Genomic DNA, 22,827 nt, shown 5'->3' on the forward strand with positions numbered 1-22,827 from the left:
AATTTTCAAGAACAGTTTGTATCATTACTTTTAAATGCAGTTGCCTGGTCTTTAGGATTTGTGATTCACTTTTGCTCCCTGTGGGAAATGACTGAATTGAGGAGACATTTGTTTCATGTCATGACTGCTCTTTATCTACACACCCTTCACTGTTTTCACATGGTACAGTTTATCCCCAGGAAGCAGCAGCAGGCTGAGCTTGGGCTTGCTCTGGTCAGCAGGAGGATCACTTTCCTATAGTCATTGTAGGCAATTTCCAGTAGCCCTTAAAGGCTTTCATTCAGGTATTTGTTATTTTGTGCTCCTTGCCTAACAAGTGGAGCTGCCTGATGTCACTGAGGGTCTTCTTGAGTGTTCCCTTTCCATAACCCTTGGGGCAAAGTGTCAGAGCTGCTGCCACTGGTCAGTGTCCATGTAAGGTGTGGAATTACATGAAAGATCTTCCATGTGTTAACACTCATTTGGAAGTTTTATTCTTTCAAAAGAGGAGGCAAATAACTGCAGTTTAGGAAAGTCCAGCTCTGCTGCAGAGCCAGGACACTGCTGGTCACCTCCCTGCCCTGTCTGTCTCCTGCCAGCCTCATCCCTTGGCTGGTGGGAATACAATTTTTTGGTTCTGGAGCTGGCATTGCTTTGTCCATGTGTCATTTTGAGGCCATACATGCTGGCTGTGTGCTGCTATCAGCAGAACTAGTAAATCTTCAGTGGAGTTTTCTGTGGGGGAATCCAACAGAAAGGCTGTGCCAGTCCCAGCTGTACATGTGTGAGGTCGAATTCCCACTGCCTTTAATGAACAGAGAGTGCTAGAATCCAAAACAACTTTTCCTGCTCCCCTATAGACAGCCTTGCTTGTTCTGTCCCACAAAAAATTGCTCTTCTCTTATCAATTTTTCCCTTTCTCTGACTGCAAAAACCATAAATTATTTTAGTGCAAATATTTTGGAAGGTTTTCTCCCTCTTCCCCATTTCCTGAAAAGCTTGCATACGGAGTGAGACACCCATAAGCTTTTCCGAGATAAGAATTTAATTTATTTACGCTTCATTGTTCCAGGCATGGCTACAGACTGGTTTGGAAATTTGCTGTTCCAACTTTAACAGGTCACTGCATGGAAAGGAGCAGCTGGATTTTCCTCCAGAGCAGCCGTCAGCTGTTGGAAATCTCTTGATACTTCCCTGGCTTCTCCAGATTCAGCATTAACTTCTCCTTCCTGTCACAGGAATTGTGCTACGTGCTGTAGACTCTTTAGCTGGAAAAGGGAGGAAAGCACAGGAGGGGAATACAGCAGGTGCTGGTGGGGATGGCAGAGGCTTCACCATTGCTCTGACTCCTTTTCACCTTCACAAGGTCAAAGTGTAGGAGAAAAACCCTCTCCAAATCCAGCATGTCCCAATCTGAAGTTACTCCTGTAGCTCAAGCAAGTGGGCAATGAGTCCAAACTCAAGAAATGTGAACTCCTCCCTGCTTTTACACTGCTTTTCCTTCTCACCTCTTCCCCTCTTAGCAAGTGCCTCCTCCATTGCATATTCCAGTGCTGCAGGGGGATGGCTGGGGGATGAAGGCAGCAGCCCCATTTCTCATCCCACACGGGCTGTATGGCAGCAGAATTCTGCTGACTCTGGTGAAGTCAGTCCCGATTTGCGCAGACGGAATGACCCATATGTTAAATCTGTACGATGACATCTGTAGGAGATGTAATGCAGCCAAGTAACTCTGCCATGAGAACAGTTCCAGTGTTGCTTGACTTTCCTTTAGAACACAATGACGAAAACATCATATTGCATTAAGTAGTACTTAATTAATGTAAGCCATGAGAGAGAGAAATTCAAGCAACTTGCTCCTTTGAGCTGGATGTTTTACTGAGAACTGAGCCAGAGTGACATAACTGGTGACTTTTTTGAGAAGTTGAGCTGTTGGTTACCTCTTGTCTCAACTTCACTGAGATTTGTCCTTCAACACCAGCTAAAAAATATTTGAAAGCAGGTTTTCTGCTTGATCTTTCACATTCTTTGTATCAGAGCCCTTGTCAGTGTGCTTGTTGCTCTGAACTTTGCGCTGTAATTTGTCAGACCTGAATGTCTCGAAAGGTTGTGGGCAAAGCTGTGGGACAGAAACTGCACATGCAGAGGTGTCCCAAGGCAGATAGAGCTGTAGCTTACAGTATTTAACCTCTGCAGTGATTTGATTGATGGACATTTTGCATGCAGTCACTATCAACAGAACTTTTTCATATAACTAAAACTGGTTATGGGAAGAGAATAAAGTGAGAAGGGGAAAGAACAGGGGAAAACGCCGCACAGTTACCACTGCTGGTTATCAGAACTTGCAATTTATGTCCTGTGAAAAACATGGGGAAATAACTGAAAGTCAGGAGGGAAGAGTTACTGGCCATGACATCATTAACTCAGGTAATATAAAACATGATATGCTCACAATGGGAGACTTGTCTGTTGAGTTGGTGGCAAAAGGGGTGGATTCTGCCTGGTGTAAAATGACATGGTTCCACTTTGACATGTCAAAATATTTGCTGGCCTTTTGTGTGGTTTTGTCCAGACCAGAAGATCCTCAGTTCTCTGAGGTAAGTGTGACCTTTTCCCCTTAGCCTTTCTGGTTAAGATACAAGAGAGATAATATAAAATTTGTTGTAGGATGCAAGGAGCCTGAAGACACTCAAGATGAAGTTTCCAGATCCTTTTGATGCATTGTTGACTATTTTCAGGCGCTTTGTCTCTTCCCTACTTTCTGAACTCTGAGCTATTCATTAAAAGGGAAGAAAGAAAAAGCAGTTCCCTGCAGTTGAGGCACTTAATCATGTTTGGAAGATCCACAGATGCAGCCCCTGAATGGCCTGTGGAGTCTAGGCTGGGCTCTCCCCAGGGGATATTAGTGGCTCATCGTTCTCACATCAAGCTTCCGTAACGACGAGTGGGATTATCAGAGAAAATCCCCCTGTGCACGGGTGAATCTGAACTCGTGGTTCTCTTGCCTATGCATTTAGACTCCAATTCACAAAATAAAACAGCTGGATTAGCATAGGCAAGGCCAAGTTATCTGGGGGAGGGATAGTGTGAGCAGAGCAGGCATGGCCTGAACAGCATTTCATGGTTTGTCTGACTCTGGGGTTGTCTTGGTTTGTGTGGGGGAAGTTCTTCACAAAAACATCCTGAATAATGATTGTTTTTAGAGTTCCTGTCAATGGTCTCGTGTGATGTGGGACTTTATGGCACAACTTTCCTTCAGATATTCAATGTCCTCACAGCTGCCCATGTCCTGGCCAGTGCTAATCAGAATCACTCATTAATTGAAAACTTGGTAGCCTGCTACAGAATGAGATATTCCATGGACATCTGGAGTTAGATGCATGTATCCAAGGGATGTGAAATGAGAAAGCAATTGTCTGTGTCCCCAGGGAGCTGTAACCCTGTCAGTGATATTATTTTTGTCCAGGGAATGGAGCAGGAAGGATGACTTTTCCTTGAGAAGTATGGACAGTGTTGGTGTTGAGGCAGAGGATTCTCCTGCCTGCCCTGTGGGTGGGTGAGAGCTAAGGACACATTTTTTTACTCAAGGCTGATGTGAATGGAGCCACCTGTCCCATCACACATGGGCAGGAGGTGGCTGGGCAGGTATTTCACTACCTGAAATATCAGCCAAGCTTCAGAGTTTAAAAACGTGTCATTTACCCTCCACAACGAGAATTCCAGGTGCATTCCCATCCCATGATTTTGAGTTAAGCTTCCACTGGCTTGTGATTTCTAAGGAGTTACAGATTGAATCCAGGCACGCTAACTAAGCTGAATTTCTGAGTGGTAGGGGGTTTTTTTGTTTGTTTGTTGGTTTTAGAATATTTTTTTTCCTTTGAAATTCCTTCAATACCAAAGGGCAAATAGATTCTTGGGCATTAATTTAAGCTACTGCTACTAAGAATAACCTAATGCTTGCTGTTTGTCAAAAGCTGAGAATCAGCAATGATGAAAGATGAAACTGCCCCAAGTTTCTTGGCAAAAGTGATGAAGGCAAATATTTCAGAGGTCATTTCAATTCTGAAATTTGCTTCCTCAGAGATTGTGCCGTGGTAAAGTTTGCCTTCTAGATGTTATCAGAGAAGCACTGGAATTTCATAGTGACTGAAATCAGAGAATTTTAGGATGTAGAGTCTGGCTGTTGGAGATATCCCTGTCCTGCTGTTCTCATTAACCTTGCTGGTCTTACAGGCACTTACTGTGCAGGCCAGGTCCAGCATTTCCCAGTCAACATCTTACATCTCAAGCTCAGAATGATTTGGTTGTTCCCATTCACTGATAACAGGCTTGACTCTAGTCCTGTTTGTTATCTGTTGAACCTTCAATAAGCTTATATGGTTTGGGTTTTTTTGTTTTTTATTTAATCAAACATAACCCCAGTCTTGCTTGTGCATTAATTGACTTTGCAAGTTAAATAGTCCTCCCTCATTTAACAGCAATGCTTCAGGAGCACTGAGAGCAGAACCCTCTGTGAGCATTGAACAAACTCACAGCTGCAGCAGGACCTGTCAGATGGCAGCTTCTGCAGCCCTAAATATTCCCTTTTTTCCATGGGAATAATGGACACTGAAGATGTGCTGCATTAGTAGATGCTATAGCTCAAAGGCAGCAATGTAGGAAAGCAAATACCTTTTAGGTTTTCTGCACACCTTTTGATACCATCTCTAATGTTAATGTTGTGTAATTCCTGCACAGCATGAAACTCATTGCTTTTGGTTATTAGATGAGTTCAGCAATTCCAAATTTATCCCCTGTTCATAGTCTTGAATTCTGACCTGTAGCTCACTGGGTGGAACAGGGAGGCTGTACCCATGCATTGGTAGGAAATCTATTTTTCTTTTTTTTCAGCTAAGCTGGATCTGGCAGCATCATGAGAACTGCTTTTGATAGGTTGATGCCTCTCCTTGGTGTATCTTGGACCTCAGGGAGAAGGAATCTAAATACCTTTCTATTCTATTCTACTCTATTCTATTCCATTCCATTCCATTCCATTCCATTCCATTCCATTCCATTCTATATCTTTCTACAGGGCTTGTGTGGAAGCTTTAACTGAGAGAATGTCATTTTGTAGAGGCTGTGAAAGCAGGTGGCCTCTTCTCCTAGAAGCCATCAAGTGGCTGCTCTGCTCTCAGATCAGAAATGAAGTGCCTGTTTCTCTGAGCTGTGAAAATACCCCATGATGTGGTCAGATCTCTAAGAAGTTTCAACACCTACTTACCCTGTTTCTTTCCCTAGCTCCCTCCAGCAATCATAAGTCATGTGGAACACCTTTTGTTCATGGAATTGAGCCGCAGGTTGAAAACCTTTCTGCAGTAGATTGTGAGCAGGTTGCTGCTTTGACTTTTCAGTTTATATCACTGAAGACAAATTTTATTAGTAAAATCTTGGGCAACTCAGCAGTGGATTTTTAGGCTCTGACTGGGTGCCTGGAGCTGCATTTCTTTGAACTGTCTTCTAGAGGAACTGCAGCTGTATAAATGGATGAAGACTGTGGAAAGAAACTATAAATATGGCTTTATTAAGGTGGGTTTTTAAATCAATGTGACTTTTTGAAATATTTTAATGAACCTTAAAAACTATTTTGCAGTTCTTTCCAACAGTTATGTTACTTTTCAGCAATGGAGGAGGAGGAGGGTGTTAGTGAGGGAACTGTGGCCATTGCATCTGTGGCAGTGGATGGGGCAGTGCCTTTTCCATGGACTTGGCTGGACACACAAAATGTCCAGGGGCTAGAATGCCTCTTCTGCTACTAATTTTCATGGTGTAAAGTGTAGCCAGGTTTCACAGGGATAGAGGGATATCACTGGGATAGCGTTGGGGAGTGAGGAATTTGGGGACATTTGAGACATTTCCTGTTGCCCTGAAGCTTTTTCAACGGGCAGTGGTGGGCTGTGCTTTACCAGGAATGTGACAAACCCACTCAAGATGTGTTTTCCTTGCTCGAAGTAAATTGAAAACAATGATTTAGCATGTTAAAAACGAGCAAGCATAGCTTGGTGATGGTTTAGTTCCTTCTATTCCCTCATGTTCTTGTCACAGAGAGTTTAGGATCTTTGCCTAAGTGCACATGGCAGGTATCAGAATTCCACAGGGCAGCTGGTACTTGGTGTTGGCTGTCCTGGGAGGCAGTCATGGGCTCAGTAACACCACTGAGCTGTGCTTCCTCAGTAGCTGGGAGCTAGGAAACTACAAGCTGGGGTTTTACATCAGAAAAGACAAGTCCATTCCAGCTTAAACACACATCTCCACATCCCAGTGACTCCAAACCTGGCTTCCCTGAACTCCAAAGGGACTCAGACTGAAACAGGCACAGAGTGGAGCAAGGGGTAGGTGCAGGAATACGGGTGGTCACTGGAAAGTCAGGGCTAAACCTCTGGCAGTCTGTCTTGCTTTTTATCCACCATAACACCATGTCTTTGAGGAGAATGCTGGGAAAGCTTCCTCACTGAAGGCCATAGTGTGAAGGAAATCATTCAGAAAGCTGCTCAGTAGTACTCCAAAGAGTGTAGAAATGGCTGTGATGGAAGCAGTTTTCCTCTGTGTGTGCACATGGACATGTCTGTGTAAATGAACATGTAAAAGGAAAGGCACTGCAGTGCATCATCCCGAGGTGGTCTGAGCTGGGATTTCCACTCAGCAGAGCCTGACATGGGGAGGCTTTGTAGCAGCTACAGAGTTCTGCTGGGGGAGGCAGAGGTGTTCCAGATACACTGTACCATCATGGTAAAAATGCTTTTTGGCACAGAGGTAAGCACCTCTTTTGTAATTCAAGTGTCACATTCTACCCGCTTGCAGTTCCCTGCTTGTGTGTTTTGGCTTCTGCCCAGCACCTCGGGCTATGTGTGCTCATCTGGTTTTGATAAAACATTGAACTTAGACAATACATCTTCTTGGACATTTCTTCCTGTTAGATTCAAGTGTGATACAAAGCAACCAGTGCTTGATCAGTAGCAGACACTGTTTTTATCAAGCATTGTTGGATGTTCATTAGCCATGAAAGGAGTGGAGAGAAAACTTGCCACAGGACAGGCTGGTGCTTCTTCTTCCTTAGCCACCTCAGTGGCTGCCTGTTGGGTGCTCTTTTGAAGGCCATGCTCATGTACCAGGCTACAATATCTAAGTTATTTGGCTGGTGTTTCTCTTGCCTCTTCTACAGTCTTGTTAGTCTGCTAAGAGAGAGAAAAATGCCCATGAGATATTGACCAGTGGCAGATGGATGGGAGTAGGAACCTTATTAAAAGGCATCTCCTCATCCTGACATTTAGGTAGCATTTAACAGCATGAGAATTTGCAGGGCAGTAAAATGCTGGGTGAAAAGATGACTAAAAATAGCATTTCTCATGGTGTGCCCAAAGAGCACGTGTGACCTCTGATATGACTGTGAGCCACTCAGCCTCTGTAACACACTTAATATAAGCAAGGAAAGGAAGTACCACATCCATGTTTATTAGGCAGTGATCTAAAACATGGACAAAGGTGTTCATCTCCCTGAAGTTCATCTGTCTGCCTGTCTGCTTTGCCAGCCACCCAGGCTCCCCTTGGAGTAGGGAGAATGGAGTAGAAAGAGGGAGAAGGAGGGATATCTCCAGAGTCTGAGCATCCCTGCCTGATTTGCATGCCTTGGGATGGCTGGTGTGTCCCTGTGTTAGCACCATTCCTTGTGGAGAAATGGCCTAAATTCCAGTGCCAAGGCAGTTCTGCCTTCCTGCAGGGCACTGTCCTGCTGGGCTGGGCACAGGGGTTGCTGCTGGGGATCCCTGCAGCTCCCACAGCCCTTCCTGTGCTGCTGACTGTCAGGGCTGGCTCAGTGTCCAGCTCACAGCTCTTCCAGCAGGAGTGACACGGGTGACACTCCATGGAAACCTCGAGCTGCTGGACAGCCTGAGCTGCACAGGAAGATAAAAGACACTCAGACTTGCAGAGCACCATTGTCAGAGGCTTTGGCCTGACCTCAGACGTGTTTATCCAGCATGAGGGAGGCTGCAGGCACTGCATGGACCTCTTTGTTCTCAGCTTTTTTTATCTCTTCATGTCTCATCTCCCTTCCTTCATCCGGTGGACCGAGATGAAAGTTGTGTGCAGCCCTCTGCAAGCTTCCTCAGAGATCCAATTAAAATACCTCATCCTTGGAGCATATGGGAGGGTTGAGCCATTGAACCTAATCTGCTGGAGGGTTACAATCCTGGAGCTGTTTTTCTGTCTTGTTTCTGGGATTATGGATATTCAAAACTGAGATTGAACACTTAAATTTTTATGGGAAAGGCTGGTAGGACTTAATGTGCTCTTTGGTTTTCAGCAGATTTTTGCTCAGTGTGGAACTGAGTCTTGCCATCTTACTGCAATACTATACTCCAATAAATAAATGTGGTAGAATCCCATTTAATTTGTATGAGTTGCACCCCCTAAAATCCTCTAGGCTATTTGAACAGATTACAAGCCAAAACCCAGAGTTTTCCCTACTTTTCCAGCTGTGCAAATCCATCCTTGGATATTAAAAGGACTAAGTCTCATTATACATTTTCTGTCTCTATCCTGACCAATTTGCTGGAAAAATCAAAGATGTGGTTCTTGGGGTGTTGTAACTAACGAGTGTGTTTTTAATCATATCTTAATCCTCAAAGGCAAGAGATAACCCTCAAATAAGAGCTGACTGCAGGTTTCTCAGTGACACTGAAACACCTGATAGACCCTCACTAAATCTGCCTCCAGCTCCAGGGATTAGAAGGCAGCTGACAATGTTCATTAATGAAACATAGGATGAGGGGGAAATCCAACTTACTCGCCCTGTATTGGTTGTTGTGATGATTGAAATGTGGTTTTATTTTTGCCTTTATCACATGTACATGGAGCAAGAAGAAATACATAACAGGGGTTCCATTTTTTTGAAGCGTCACTCATCTGAGCCATCTCCGGTGTAAAAAATGAAGTTGCTTTTACAGAAACCATACAAAACCATTGTCAGGACTTCTATGAAATACTGTTGTGTCCTAATAATAACTTCTAGCTGAAAAATCTTGGCATCCTGCAGCTTAGGAAAGGGTTTTAAAATTCACCTTCAGTTTTTGGGCAACAGGCAAAACATGTGGCTCTGTTTAGGAGCTATTTTCGTTAAAGCTTGACAATACAGGATGATAAAATACAGCTGCATTGTTTAAACTTTCAATTTAATTTCTGGTTTGGGTCCAAGCTGTTTCATCAATATGGCGCCATTCATTTCAAAACAAAGCCCTTGGAAGGGTCTCCATTACCCCACCATTGATCAAGAGGGTGTTAAAATGTAGAGCCTAATTATGTTCCTGGCCTGTTTGGAATTCCGAAATTGGATTTTTATAACTGTCAAATTTGCAATCAGGGTAACTTTCCATGACAATTAGTCAGAATTATTAGTGCTTTCCTTGCCAGGGAGTTATAACTGATGGTGGTGGCTCACTTTTCAAGGCTCAGTAAGTGTCAAAGGCAACATATATCTTACAGAAGAGCCATTTGACTGCAAAATTGTCTGCACTGAACTGCACCCGAGCCTCTACTACTGTTACAGTCATTTTTGTCAATCCTCCAGGGCTGAGTTGAGGCCACAACTGCAAGCTCTGCACATCAAATTAACCACTGGGTTTGCCTTGTTGCAATTAAGGTGGGACTCAAGCAATTGTGACATGAGAAAGTTCATCTTTGAGTATTTCCCTCAAGCTTACCTTGGTGAGAGTTGGTACTCAAAAGGCTGCAGCTTTTGGTCAATTATTGCTCTGAATCTTTCAAATGAGCCAGGCATAAACATCTGTACAGCATAAACATCTGTACAACCTGTGTGAGGAAGGTTAAATCCTCTCAGCCTGAGCCTGAGTCACAGCTAAAGCTAAAGCTGCTGTCTGTGTGAAATGTTTGGTTTGTGCTGAACTTAGGGTGTTTGCCCAGGTGGGAACTCCTTCCTGGTATAGCTCTAGAGGTGTTATAAAACATATTAAAGGGAAAAAATAAAGAAGAATACAGCTACACAACAAGCAAAGCCAAACCCAAAGATAGATTAAAGCTGAGTTATCTACCCTGTGCTGCCTTATACAGCAGATATGTGGCTCTTTTGCCCAAATGCTCATGCATGAAGCTATTTGCTCATAGAAGAACTGACAGAAAAACTTTCCTTGCCTCCTGTGCAACATCCATTTTGGAGCCATCTCTTCAAGATACAGCTGACCTGTTGATATCAACAGATTTTTGTCATCAGCTTCAAGTTTTAGATAGAGCACCAGCTCTGAGAGCTGCCTGACAGTGGCAGGCAATGGCCATGTCTTCATCCTTGCATCACTTAAATGAGTCACTTCCAGCTCAAATCAGCCCTTCACATGGCTGCTCTTCTCCCACCCTGTCTGTTCCACTGGCATGAATAGATCAACTATGTGGTTTACGGAACTGATCTCCTTGAAAAATAATCAATATTTTTCAGATTGGGTCATTTTTCATCTTTCTCCTTCCCATCTGGCATAGTTTCCATCCATGAGGTGCAGACATTCACTGTAAAAGCAAAGGTGGCAACTCAAACCAGTTAAACTTAAGCACCAGTGCTGATGTCAAACTATCACCTCTGGTTTTCCCCAGGCAGCCAGAGCCTGCCTTTTCCTCTTGGAACATCTCTTTTTCTCTTAGAACATATCTTTTTCTCCCAGAACATCTCTTTTTTTCTCTTAGAACACCTAGGCAATCTCTGTGTCCACTGACATATTTACTTCAACAGTCATGTGATTGTTTTTGACAAAAAGATCTGGAATTTAGCTTTATTAATACAGGTTCCATGTTGCTCATACCCCTAATCCTGCAGAACGTTTGCCCTGGAAGAAAGAGGGATTGTACTCAATTTTGCTTAATTAAATCAACCTAAACTAATTGTCAGCTAATAAAATAGTGTTGGTCAGCTCATAAAACAGAAATGAAGATTAAAAGAGCAGTTGCCATGAACAGGTGGTAACTCTGTTTCCAAGTTAGACCACATTACTCTCTGGCACAGAATCTCTGAGAATACCTCATATTCCAGGTTTTTTTTCAAAAAAATGTTTATGAAACTTATAAAATATAGAGCTCATTTTATAACCAATTTTCTATCTCACCTGCCAAGAGCAGTGGGGGTTGAGCCAGCACAAGGCGGATGCAGAGTTTTAGGCAGATGTCCAGAACTGGATTCTCTGCACAGGGCTGTGGAATACATTTCTACCTTTGACTGGCCTTTCTGTTGCAATTCTTGAGATTCAGTTTTTTCTTTCTCATCGCTATTGCAGAGAAGACCTAGTAAACTTTTTTTTAATGTCATTGATCTTGACCTGACACTGTTGTGCAAAGGGAGAAATTTCTGTGCTCGCTGTGGATGCTGGTTTTAACTCTAGATGGATCTTGAGTTAGTTAATCCCTCTGGATTTGGCTTTTGGTATTTTTGTTGACTCTGCAGATCTTGCAGAAGGCATTAAACATTTATCTCATTTCAGCTGGAAAGGACTAAACTGGAATCTTTGCTTCTCAAAGTAGAAGCAGAACTCGGTGGTTTGAAGTTGCTGTTAATGGTTGAATGATGAAAGAAAATTTATTGCATAGTGATTATTCTATTATTTGGTTAAGAGTACAAAACCATGTGGTTTTGAGCATTTTGTTATGGCTTGCAGGTAGTGTGGATGCTCTGCAGTGGTGCAGAGCTTCCAGCACCAAAGAGGTTTGTTGCATTGCTATTTCCTCTGACTACCCATTCCCAAAAATCTCATGCAGGATGTGCTTGGTTAATCTTATTTTAGAAAGACAAGACGAATTTCCTTCCCCTTCCCTCACAATCAATGTTCTGCACTGATGCATCTCCTCAGGCTGCTCTAACAGTCCCAGAGCAAAGGGGAGGCTTCTGCCAGACTTGGGGCTCAAATGTGAAGCTGCATTCTTGTTTCTCTGCACTCCTCTTGCAGCTGATGTGTCACTCACTGGCATGGAGGGCAGCTCTTTGGCCCAGGATAACCAGTTTTTAGGCTTTTTGGGACTTGCCTGTGCTGGTATCTGACCTGGATGAGAGAGCTTTGTCTCCTCTCAGAGGAAAGGGATATGAATTTCCCCAGCTGGCTGTTTTGGGAGGTGGGGAAGGTGCTGGAGCTACATCCCCATCCTCACCTGCAGCCCTGTGGCTGCTGTAGCTGAGACAGGGAGCAGGGTGGGTTGGACTGGATTTCTGAGGAGCAGGGCATTACTGTGGCTTGATGCAGACATACAAAAAGATGATTTAGACACCCCATCTGACAGGATCAGGAGCTGGAGTGTCTGGAGGGAGGTTTCTGTGGGAAGCTGGGACTCCCTTGCGTGGCTTCTGCTGCAAACCAGGTCCTGGCCATGTAACAGGAAAGTCTCACTCAATAAATGCCATGTTTTCTGTGTTTGCACTTCAGTGGCACTGTGATCCAGCCAGGCTGCCCTGCCTTAGGATGTGTCCATTCTGGGCAGTTTTCTGCTCATCCACATGTCCCAGGCTTGCCCAACATCAAGAAAACATCTGCTGGGAGTCACACCAGCAGTCAAGTCTCTATTTATTTCCCTCAAAGAATTGCTTTAGGGGGGATGTAACACTGACTGTGGAACTGGCCTGAGACCATTATCACTGCTTATGTGCCTTATAGCTTGAGTGACACAGCAGAGCTGGAGGAATATTAGAGCATCACTCCTCCAAAGAAATGTGTGTGGGCTTTAATGACTCTTTGAGGGTCCTAAAGAACTCCAGATATTGTCCAGATTTGCACTGGTCAAAATGGAACAGCATCTCCTGTTCCTCACAGTGAGTATGGGTAGGAGGACTGTGAGCAAATTGGCTGCTCAGCTTCCCAGGCATTTGAACAAAACCATCCAGGACCCCAAACTAACAAAAAACACATTCAAAGCAATTATCTGATCTTGTTTGATTGGTTTTAATGTGATGTTTCTAGACACTGGTACAACAAACACACTCTTGTAAACTCTTGTAACAGTTGTTTGCAGTTAGTATCTTCAAGATGGTTTTATGTGTGCTGATCATGACTAATATCCATCACTTCAGTGGGACTGTCACCCTCCAGTGCTGGGGGAAGTTTTTCCTGCTAGGATAATTATTTTCTCAGCTTGTTTAGCATTTTTCTTATTCCTTTTATTACCCTTTTATTCACAAAACACAGATACTGATTTGCTCGTATATTGTGCTTTCCAGATGAAAGTGCCTTGTGGTTCACAGACTTAAATAATTAGGTCTTCACAGACCTCAGACTGGTTATAAAGGCAGTTGGGAGTCATCATCTCTGGTTTTACACTTGGAAACAGAAAAAGTCTGTGGAGGGAAGGTAACAAACCCAGCTGACAAGCTGTCCCTGGCAGAGAGGGGGGCAGACACCCCCCTCTGCAGTGTACTCTGTTTTTCCAAGCATTAGGAGATGTTGCTGTGCCCATACTGCTAAAGACCTACCCCCACCTTGACTCCATCTCTTCTTCTTGTCACAAACTTCATTTTTAGCCCATGCTCCAGCTGCTGGAAAAGTCCTGAGCTCTTCTCCCCATGGCTCAGCCAAAGCCACAGCAGCTGCTCTCCCTCCTTGCACCCAGGACCATCTTTTCCCCATCACGTGTGATGGAAGCAGTGACTGCCGTTGTCCCAAAAACTCCCCCCAGATCCAACCCCAGCCCCTTTTACACTCAGCCACAGTGGATGCTGCAGCCTGTTTCCTTCAGGAGGTTTGTCAGGGGCTGTTTTAAGCTCCTCTCAGCCCTCGGGAGGGTGCTGAGTGCTGTGCATGCCGGGGGGGCTGCGCTTGCTGCTGCCAGAGGGACAACAGAATCACTTCCATCCCTAACCAAGCTTTGCTCCAGCAGCTGAGGGAGCTTTTCCTTGCTGAGCCAGTGCTGTGCAGGGCGAGGGTTTGGCACACCCAGTGATAATTCCTTGTCTCCCCCGCAGGTTCACCCGGCCGCCAGCACGGCTCCTTTCCCAGCCAGGACCGTAAGTGGGCAAGAGGGGCTCCCTGGAAAGGCAGAGCAATTGGGGTGCACTCTGGGGGAGGGGGGGCTGTGCCAGCCAGGGATGCCCTGTGCTTCTGGGGAGAAGCTTGTGGGAGGGGGGTTTGTGAGTCTCTGCCTGCTCTTTGCCTCAGTTTCCCTCAAGGATCTGGAAGAGGGGAAAGGGAGCTGGGAATGGCCTGCTTCTCTCTGGGAACTGCCCAAGCAGTGCCTGAAGACCAGCTGGGAAAGGCCATCCTGCTTGCACTTTCCTCCTTTTTGCTTGGTTCACTGTCTGAGAGAGGACACCAGGCTCCTGGGGCTGTCCCAGGGTACCTGCTGTGCTCTCCTTGCCATTAAAACTCATACCTCTGCTCTCCCCAACCTGCTCACGCTTCTCATCATTCTTTGGGGGTGGGGTGCTGAGAAGAGCCAGAAGTAACCCCAGAAATGGGGTTCCTTGATGAGGTGAGTGCTCAGAGGGATGGTGGCTGTGGCCTTGTTTGCAGTTGCAGGCTGTCCTGTGAGGAGAGAAGTTCATCAGGCACTGGCATCTGGCAGCCTGGTGTCTGCTCTGTGTTGGTGTCCCTGAACAGCCTCCCCTGAGGAAATCAAACTGGTTTGAAAGGTTGAAAATGACTGAAAGCTGATTCGTGTTTGCTGGTACATGAACTGTGTGTCTCCAAACCGATGTTAAAAGTGGCTTGAAAGTTCTCTGGTGCACCTGCAAAAGCCCAGCCAAGGTTTTAAATTCTAAAATGTATCTCCAATGATGGTTATTCAGTGAGAAGCAGGAATTTACATGGGAATCCTTGTACCTGGTGGCCAGGTGCAGGTTTTGTGGAAAATAAAAATTGTGGGGCCTCTGAAGCAGCACATGCTGAGCAGATGAGTTATCCCAAGGGCTGGGTTGTGAAGGCAGTGGTGTGACAGGGCATGAAGATCTGCCACTGCTCTGCCTCTCTGCTCCCCTTGCTGAACACACACTCAGCAGAAAAATCCATGTCCCACAGCCCAGAAGCTCCTGTGAAGCCTCAGATTAGGACAAGCCCCAGTCCTTGTGCCCCACCCTCTGTGGAGATGTGCTTCTTGCTCTGGCTGCAGTTCAGCTCTGTGCTCTGCCCATGGGGGTCACAGAACATGCTGCTGATTCCTCATGGGATGGGTGTGCAGGGTGGAATTGTCTGTGGCTCCCAGGCACAGCTGGAGGAGTGGGAAGCAGCCATGCAGGGCAGAGAGGACAGCCTGGGAAGGATCTGCCTCAAATCTGCAGTGCTGCATCCCTTGGGACCCTGAAGGTGCCCAACACTATTCCCTGTGCCCACTATGGAGAGCAGAGGACATTTGGAGGGTGTAACAGCTTCCTTGAAATTCTTAGGTCTTACTGTATCAGGAAAGAAAATCAATATCTGAATAGAGAAACCAGCCCCAGTCCTTCTGGGAGGGAAAGATCCTTCAGCTTCTATCCTCATTCTCCTTCCTATTTTCTGCCATGGTTTGGGATGCTATTGGTTACTCCTCTCTATTGACTTGGGCATTTCCTGGCACACAAATGCACTTCTCAGCACAGTGAGCCTCGTGTTGGAGCTGCCATGGGGAGGAACTGATGACATGTCCAAGGACACGTGGGAAAGTATTGTGTCAGCAGAAATTACATCTGCATTTTCTGCAGTTCTTGTTATTGGTGCTGCCACAGCCCACTCTTAGTTCTGGATTGTCTTTCTAAAGTGGTGATTTGTTTCCTTGGCCTGAAACTTTGTGCTTCAGTTTCTCCCCTGCTGGCTGTGCCCTTTTCAGCATCTTCCTGTTGGGTGTCCACAGAGAGCACAAAGAGTCCTGCCTTGCACATTACACCTCTCAGAGGGGACAAGAGATTAAATTATTTTAAAATGTGGTTTACTCCACTATGCCATTTCTTTTAAGGTTTTATCCAGGCAAAATCTAATGATGCTGCTATCCTGCCAATGTGACAGCAGATTAGAGAATGGGGACTGGCTGTTTATGTTGGTTTTGATGGGTGTTTCAGGTGCTCTGAACACCTCTCCTACAAAGGAGAGAACTGGGGTTGTTCAGCCTGAAGAAGAGAAGACTCCAAGGAGACCTTAGAGCCTCTTCCAGTGCCTAAAGGGGGATTATAAATAGGAAAGAGAGGGACTTCTTATACAGGCAGATAGTGACAGGACAAGGGGCAATGGTTTTAAACTCAAAGAGGGGAGGTTTAGATTAGATGTGAGGAAGAAATTCTTCCCTGTGAGGATGGAGAGGCCCTGGCACAGGGTGCCCAGAGAAGCTGTGCTGCCCCTGGATCCCTGGAAGTGTCCAAGGCCAGGTTGGACAGGGCTTGGAGCAGCCTAGGATAGTGGAAGGTGTCCCTGCCATGGCAGGGGACTGAAACTGGATAATCTCTAAGTTCTAACCCACACCGTTCTATCCTTCTATGATTTATGGGTTCATTGGATTCTTAGGGGTTTTTTTACTGTGGAAGGAATCCTCCTTCTTGCCAGTCTGGCCTGGGATACCTGCTGTTGCCTGATGCTTGAAGGTTTCCTTCCATTATTTGATTTTAGTCATTTAGCTTCCAAATAGTACTCTGATTTTAGGATGTGGGCTAAACCCTTTTGAGGATTTGTGGGGCCAGGCAGCAAGACAGAGACAGTATTGCTTGAATGTGGTTTTTATGGGCTTTTTCTACACCCTGGTGATCTGCATCCCAATACTTTGGGACTGTCACTCCAACACCTGGCCCACTGCCTCAGGAAAGGTGGGCAGGTAATCCAGGGTTATGTTCACTGCTGGGAGGCTCTCAGAAGTGTGAGTTGCTGCTGTGTTTCTCAAAGCCTCAGGAAGGGCTGTGTGTTTTCTCTCGCACGGCGACATTGCTCGTGGGCTCCTAAGCACTGCAGTACAGAGACATCTGCAGATGCTTCTGGCTGAATTCAGGCACTTCCAGCCCTGCCCAAGGTGGGTGTCTGTGCCTGGCCTTTGCCATTGGCTGGTTCAGCCCATTAGAAACTTTAGTTTCAGGGAGTGAAGTGGAATTTAAACTATCTGAATATAGTCCTTTGTGTCAAATCGAATGATTTGTTAAAGTGAGGCCAGATTTGTGGGGAGAATCAATCTTTTTTATTAGATCAACCGATGTGGAAAAAGCAGACAAACTTGCAGGCATATTAACCCTTCTCCTTGCCTGTGTTTGTATTTCAAGAATGAAGAGACCTGTCTGCCAGGGGAGGCTGTGCTTTAGGTTGTGTATTCACTCCAACTGTTCCTCAACAGCCTTGGTCTGAACACAGGCATGGGTGGTATTTTTGGGTGTGCTTGTACACTTTTTGGGGAGAAAGACTCCTCTCCCTCTGTGTTTGGACACTAGATGTTACTACAGAACAAATAATGGGCTCTGCTCTGCAGCTGACTCATTGTGCAAGTCTGGGGCTAATTACTGAATCCCTCTGTGCCTCAATTTCCATCTGTAAAATGTCACAGATGCCCACCATTCATAAATCGCTTTCAGATTTCCAGATGAGGTGCTGTGTAAGTGTAGAACAGCATTAGTTTATGCATATTGTGCTAGAGGATAACACGAACCACATGCAGCAGAGGAGCCTCACAGATGTGTCTCTTCCCACTGAAGGCAAGGCCTGGGCTGATGATTTAGCACAGCACTAATTGGACTAAAAGAGGAGATTGCTTTTGTACTGATGCAATTGTCACCATTGAAGCCCTCATTTACCAATGGCTCTTGGAGGTAGCCCAGTGATTGCCCATGGAGGAGAGCTGCAGTGTCCTGCCTTTGGAAGCACAGCAATTTACAGCAAAAAAAAAATCTTTTTCCAGTGCTGTTTCCGTTTTTCCAGCACCCCACGCTGACATTCCACACCTCTGGAAAGGGACTTGACCATGGTTTAGTGGGAATGTGCATCTTACTTGGCCTCCAGCTGCACTCAAATTTTTGCTGGCATATCCTAATCTCCAGGCAGAGGCATTTCCAGTGCCATTCCTGGGTGTTGCACACACAGGAATCCCCATTTATCGATAAGAAAAGCTGTTCCCATGGCTGTGGGTGAGTGAGTGCCTGGCAGCTGTTCAGCATTAAGTCAGTTCTCAAAGTTTAAAGGATTTGTGGGCTGTGATGGTTTGGGCTCAGGCAATTAACTCCAGTGAAGTGCCTGAGAGTGTCTTGCAGACACATTTCAGGGAGAAAGATGAACTTAAACAGTTAAGAGCTTTGATTTGATTAAGTGCCCTCGACTTTCCGTATTGTGCACTTGGGGCTAAACTCTCAGTGGGTACGAAACCTAGGAGCTCTTTGGCTGCAGGAGAATTGTGATTCTTGCTTCCCATTGCAATCTGGCCCTGTGCTTGTTTTAAAGTGCCAAGATCAGCCCTGTTGCCAGAAGGCACCAGTGACTGTATCAGCCTCTGAGGCTCGAGCTGTGTCATTTTAAAGCCCTGCTTGGAGCTTATTTGCCAGTGTATTGTTGCCTGGTGCTCAGAAGTGGCTGTTGATGCTGAGCTGTCGTGAGCTGGTGGGGCTGGAGGGGCTGGAGGTGTCTCTGGAGGTATTCAGTTCCTTCTTGGTGTATCACAAGCAAATTGCACCACTCTGGGTTTGTCCATTTTGGACTCGCAGGCTCTTCTCCCCGTTCCTCATCAGTGCTCACAGGGAGGGTCAAAATTCACTGTCAAACCCTCCACAGCTGTAAGAGTAACATAATATTGAGGCTGAGTGCATGGGGTGACAGGCATGGGAGAGGAGATTGGCTGACAGCCAGCCTTACCCAGTGCTTGCCATGTTCCAGCAGAAACCTCTCCATCTGCTGCGCCTTCATTCATGGGTCTAAACTTGCCATTTTAAGGCATTTTTTAGGAGAGTTTCAAGGTGGAATCAGCTGGAACCTCAAAAGAAGCTCCTCAAACTGCCACCAGCATGAGGTCTCTTAGGGGACACACAGTGCTGCTCATTGTTGGGTCAATGTCACAGGTCAGAGAAAGTGCAAATAGGCAAGTGGTGATTGAGAGCTTGATCCCATCAGGAAGTGAATGGATCCCCAGGTTTGGGAAGCATTCAATGAGTTTTGGGTTAAAACAACAGAATTCAGGAATCCTGGAAAACATTTGGATTTTGGATATCCTCTTATTTTTTTCAATCTAAAATGAGCTGGAGGTGTAGCTATTTTGAAGAGTTAAAAACCTGAAGGTGAAACTGAAATGTGCCTGGCTAACCCCAAGGAGAAATTTCCCTTACTAATCTTTCCTCACCCAGAAGTTAACAAGGAAACAACAGAAAACAAACCCAAACAAAAAGTCCTTTGCACAGCTCTGAGCTCACCACTAATGGGATGCAAGTGTTTACTTGTTCTTCACATCATGGGGACCAGAGGATGTGAGGGATTTGCTGCATCTCCTGAAACCCCAGTGTCCCTGGGTGTCCTGGAGAACAAAAATCACAGCTGCAAAGACATGTGGAAAGGATTCCTCTTTGTGCTGCTCAGATCTTTCAGGACCAGTGCAGAGCTCAGGGAGGTTTAGAGAAAGGCCAGCAAGGGACAGGGAGCAGCATGAGGCAGTGATGTTCCTGGGGGGATGTCCTGGATCCTTGGACCATTCCAGCCCTGCTCCCCAGTGCTGGCTGGTGGTCACTGGCCTTGTGCAGGGTGAGGGCTGTGGGGGAAAATGATCAAACCACGGTGGGGTGAACCTGAAGCTGAAATGCTGACATGGGAAATTAAACCTTTGCAAAAGTGCCCCTGGAAATAATAATAACAATAATCATCGTCCTCAGCATCATTGTGAATTTGCTGTAGAAAGCACATTCAAACATGTTATTTTGATGCTCAGGGAGCCAAATTCTTCTGAATTCTGACTATCCTTTTCAGTGGCTTAAACATTTGTTTTCCTCATTGGTCTTTCAGCTGATTTTTGTCTTGGCTGAAGGAAGCCAGTGCTAAATGTTCTGGATGAGGAACAACTAGAGTTTGACTGAGCATCCTGAATGTCACAGGTTTGTGGGTTACAGGGACTTTGTGCAGAGAGGAGATGTCCAACCCTAGAGCTGCCCTGCAGCTTTGCAGGCCCAAGTAATAAAACTCAAAGCAGGGGTAGAATCTGAGGTCAGAAATCCCAACTGGAAACAAGATGCATATTTCCTATCCAATGGTTAACTTTGGATGCAGTTCACTAAGGAAACCTCGGTTGTCTGGCTCTGGAGTGTCTTTATGAAACACAAACCCCAGCTCAGCACACGTTGCTTGGCTCGAGACTGTGAGAGATTCCCTGACCTGAGTTACACAGGTGCAGAACCAATATTGTGAGACTCCCTGCAGACTCCACGGTGAGCCTGATTCAAATGTTTCCTTTTGTCCTGCCTGCTTCCTTATTTCATGTCACACTGCACCATATTTTGACTGCATTTTCCCCCTGATTGCTTCTCCCAGCAGGGAAAAGCAGTCTCGTTTGTAAGGGATGTGAAGCCATCTCAGTGTGAGATGAAGTTCTGAGTGTAGTGGGGTTTCTGTGTGTTCTGCATCATCAGGGTCAGGTCCCACAGAGTCTCTCTCCATGTCACAGATGAGGGATTGAGGGAGAAATGAGTGTAGCTCAATGATGGTGGTACCAGATAAGGGATTTTGGCACAGTGAGGATTGCACCAGCTGTAGGAGGAGTGTTTTCCCCAGGCCCTGTGGGCATTGTGCCCTCAGCTTCCTTGGCTGGAAAGCGTGTGGACTCCCTCCTTTTAATTTGTGGGTTTTTAATCTAGTTTAGATTAGCCTTGTCTTGCTGTGAGGTTTGCAGATACCTCTTGTTCATCCCACCCATGTGTCTTGATTTTCTGTCTTTTTATTTGCTTTATCTGCTTTGCTGCCATGCCCTGCTACAGCTGTGAACCAGGGGAGGGTTGTTTGGTGCAATTATCAAAAATCAATAATCAGTTATCAAAAATAAATAATCCACAGTGCCACCAGCACCACTTGGAGCACCAGGACCAGCAGCTCCACTCAACAAGGCCTCAGCAAACTCTGGACAGGCAAAACCTTTGTTCTCAGGGTAACTTCAGTCTGGATGTGTTAGTGAAATGTCCTTGGTGTTTGTAAATTAAAGATGATGCATTTCTAGCAAAGGTGTTGCATCAGAAAGCAGCCATTCCCTGCTAAAGCTCCCTCTGGCAGATAGAGATGGATGGAGCAAGGATCTCACAGCTGATGGTCACCTGTGAATAAATGATCCTGATCTAATTCCAGATGCTCCTGGAACACCAGCCTCACCAGCAGGATGGAAGAGCACAAATCCCAATGCTGAGAGCAATTACAGATAAAATTAGTGAGTGGGGTGAGTGTGTGCATGTGTGAAATTTGAAATAAAACAATGTGAGTGATGAGAGCTCTTTAAGAATAGACTTGGGTGAATAATGGAGGGTTTTTGGCTTCATTTGCCAAATCAAAAAATTGGAAAGGAAAATGAATTGGGAGAATCTGAAATGGAAAATTTTAAGGTTTTGACACAGTGTAATAACTAAAACCTGGGTTTGGTTCAAGCAAAATTCTTTCCTTTGACCCAACCTAACCATTTTCTTTCACTATTGAATTCATTCATTTATTTTTAATTTAAGTGAGATTTGAAAGAAGTGCTACTCAGAACTTAAGGCTGAAACATTTCATTCAGAAGGTATGAAAAATCATTTAAGAAAAAAACTCCTAGAGACAATATTGCAAAATTAAAAAAAAATACACTATTTTCCCCCCACTTGAAACAATGTAGCAAATTTTATGTAGTTTCTCAAATACTAGCTGTTACTTCAAAAGTGCATTTTGTGGTAAACTTCCTTTTCACTCAGCTTTGCTGACGTTTTTTTTTACAGACATTTCAATGTCACAGAATATCATGATAATGAAAAAACATTTATTGTTTGTTCATAAAAAACAAGAAAGCTTTTTCCTCTTTGGGAAGGAAAAGAAGTAAGTAGACACGAAAATGAAGTATGAACACTTTACAAGCGGAAAAGGATCAGATAGCAGTTCTCATAAGAAAGGAAACCTGAGCTGCTTTTTAAAGATAGCCAGTAAAGTTAAGGGTAAGGGTTGTTATAATAGAGATATGAGAGACATTACAAATGGGGGAATTTTGGCAGTGACTGGGGTCTTGTAGCAGAGATGGTGAATTATCTGGAATGAAGGTAAAAAGGCAAAAATGTTCTGGAGGTGTTCTGTTTCATATTGATAGGCAACCTAATAACTCACAATTTCCAGGTGAAAATAAAACGTTCCAGCCTGCAAAGTCCTGATGTGAAAACTGTGGGAAAGAACAAACCCTCTTTGGTCAAAGAGACCATCTTGAAGTTTCTCTGAGCTCACATGTGTGAGATGTTTTAGTTGTGCTGGTGGCCAGGCTGAGTGAGATGTTGTGTGGCTCTGCAGTGCTGAGCCTGAGATGAGAGGAACTGTGTGTTCCCAGGGAGTGGCTGGTGGGTTTTGGTGGTTGTTTGGCACAGAAAGGGGGCAAGAAGGAAGGTGGTCTCGCTCCCTTCTCCCTCCTTCCTTCCCCACTTCCCCATGGCTGAGACACAGCTGTGTCCTTGTGGGGAGCCAGGGTCACAGAGTGGTCTGAGCTGGGAGGGACCATGAAGGATCAGCGAGTCCAGCTCTGGAGGGAATTGAAAGGGCATGTGGTGTGTAAATACAGGGGAGGCTGTGGCCAATGTTTGCAGGTCAGCCACAGCACAGATTTCCCTGCAGCTGGGCACAGGAAATGCTGGGAAGAGGAGGCACCAAAGGCACAGCTCCTCTCTGGGCTGGGTGCCTTGGCCTGTCTGTCCCAGCATCGTGGCTCTGACATGGCTCTGCC

At 45.3% G+C, this 22,827-nt stretch overlaps 1 protein-coding gene across 10 annotated transcripts in view; it reads left to right on the forward strand.

Annotated features, from left to right (window-relative positions):
* The window catches only part of COL26A1 (collagen type XXVI alpha 1 chain), a 164,703-nt gene that overhangs the window by 96,000 nt on the left and 45,876 nt on the right, over nt 1-22,827 (forward strand). For 7 of the 10 annotated variants that reach the window (XM_085078310.1, XM_085078303.1, XM_085078301.1 and 4 more), the window contains exon 4: nt 13,952-13,993. The exons of the other annotated variants lie outside the window; for them this stretch is intronic. In XM_085078310.1, coding sequence (XP_084934436.1) covers nt 13,952-13,993 — 42 coding nt within the window. The remainder of the gene's footprint in view (nt 1-13,951; nt 13,994-22,827) is intronic. 10 annotated transcript variants of the gene reach the window in all.

This window comes from Lichenostomus cassidix, chromosome 19 (genome assembly GCF_008360975.1).
Source record: "Lichenostomus cassidix isolate B80296 chromosome 19, HeHo_3.0, whole genome shotgun sequence".
In the NCBI taxonomy this organism is placed as follows: domain Eukaryota; kingdom Metazoa; phylum Chordata; class Aves; order Passeriformes; family Meliphagidae; genus Lichenostomus; species Lichenostomus cassidix.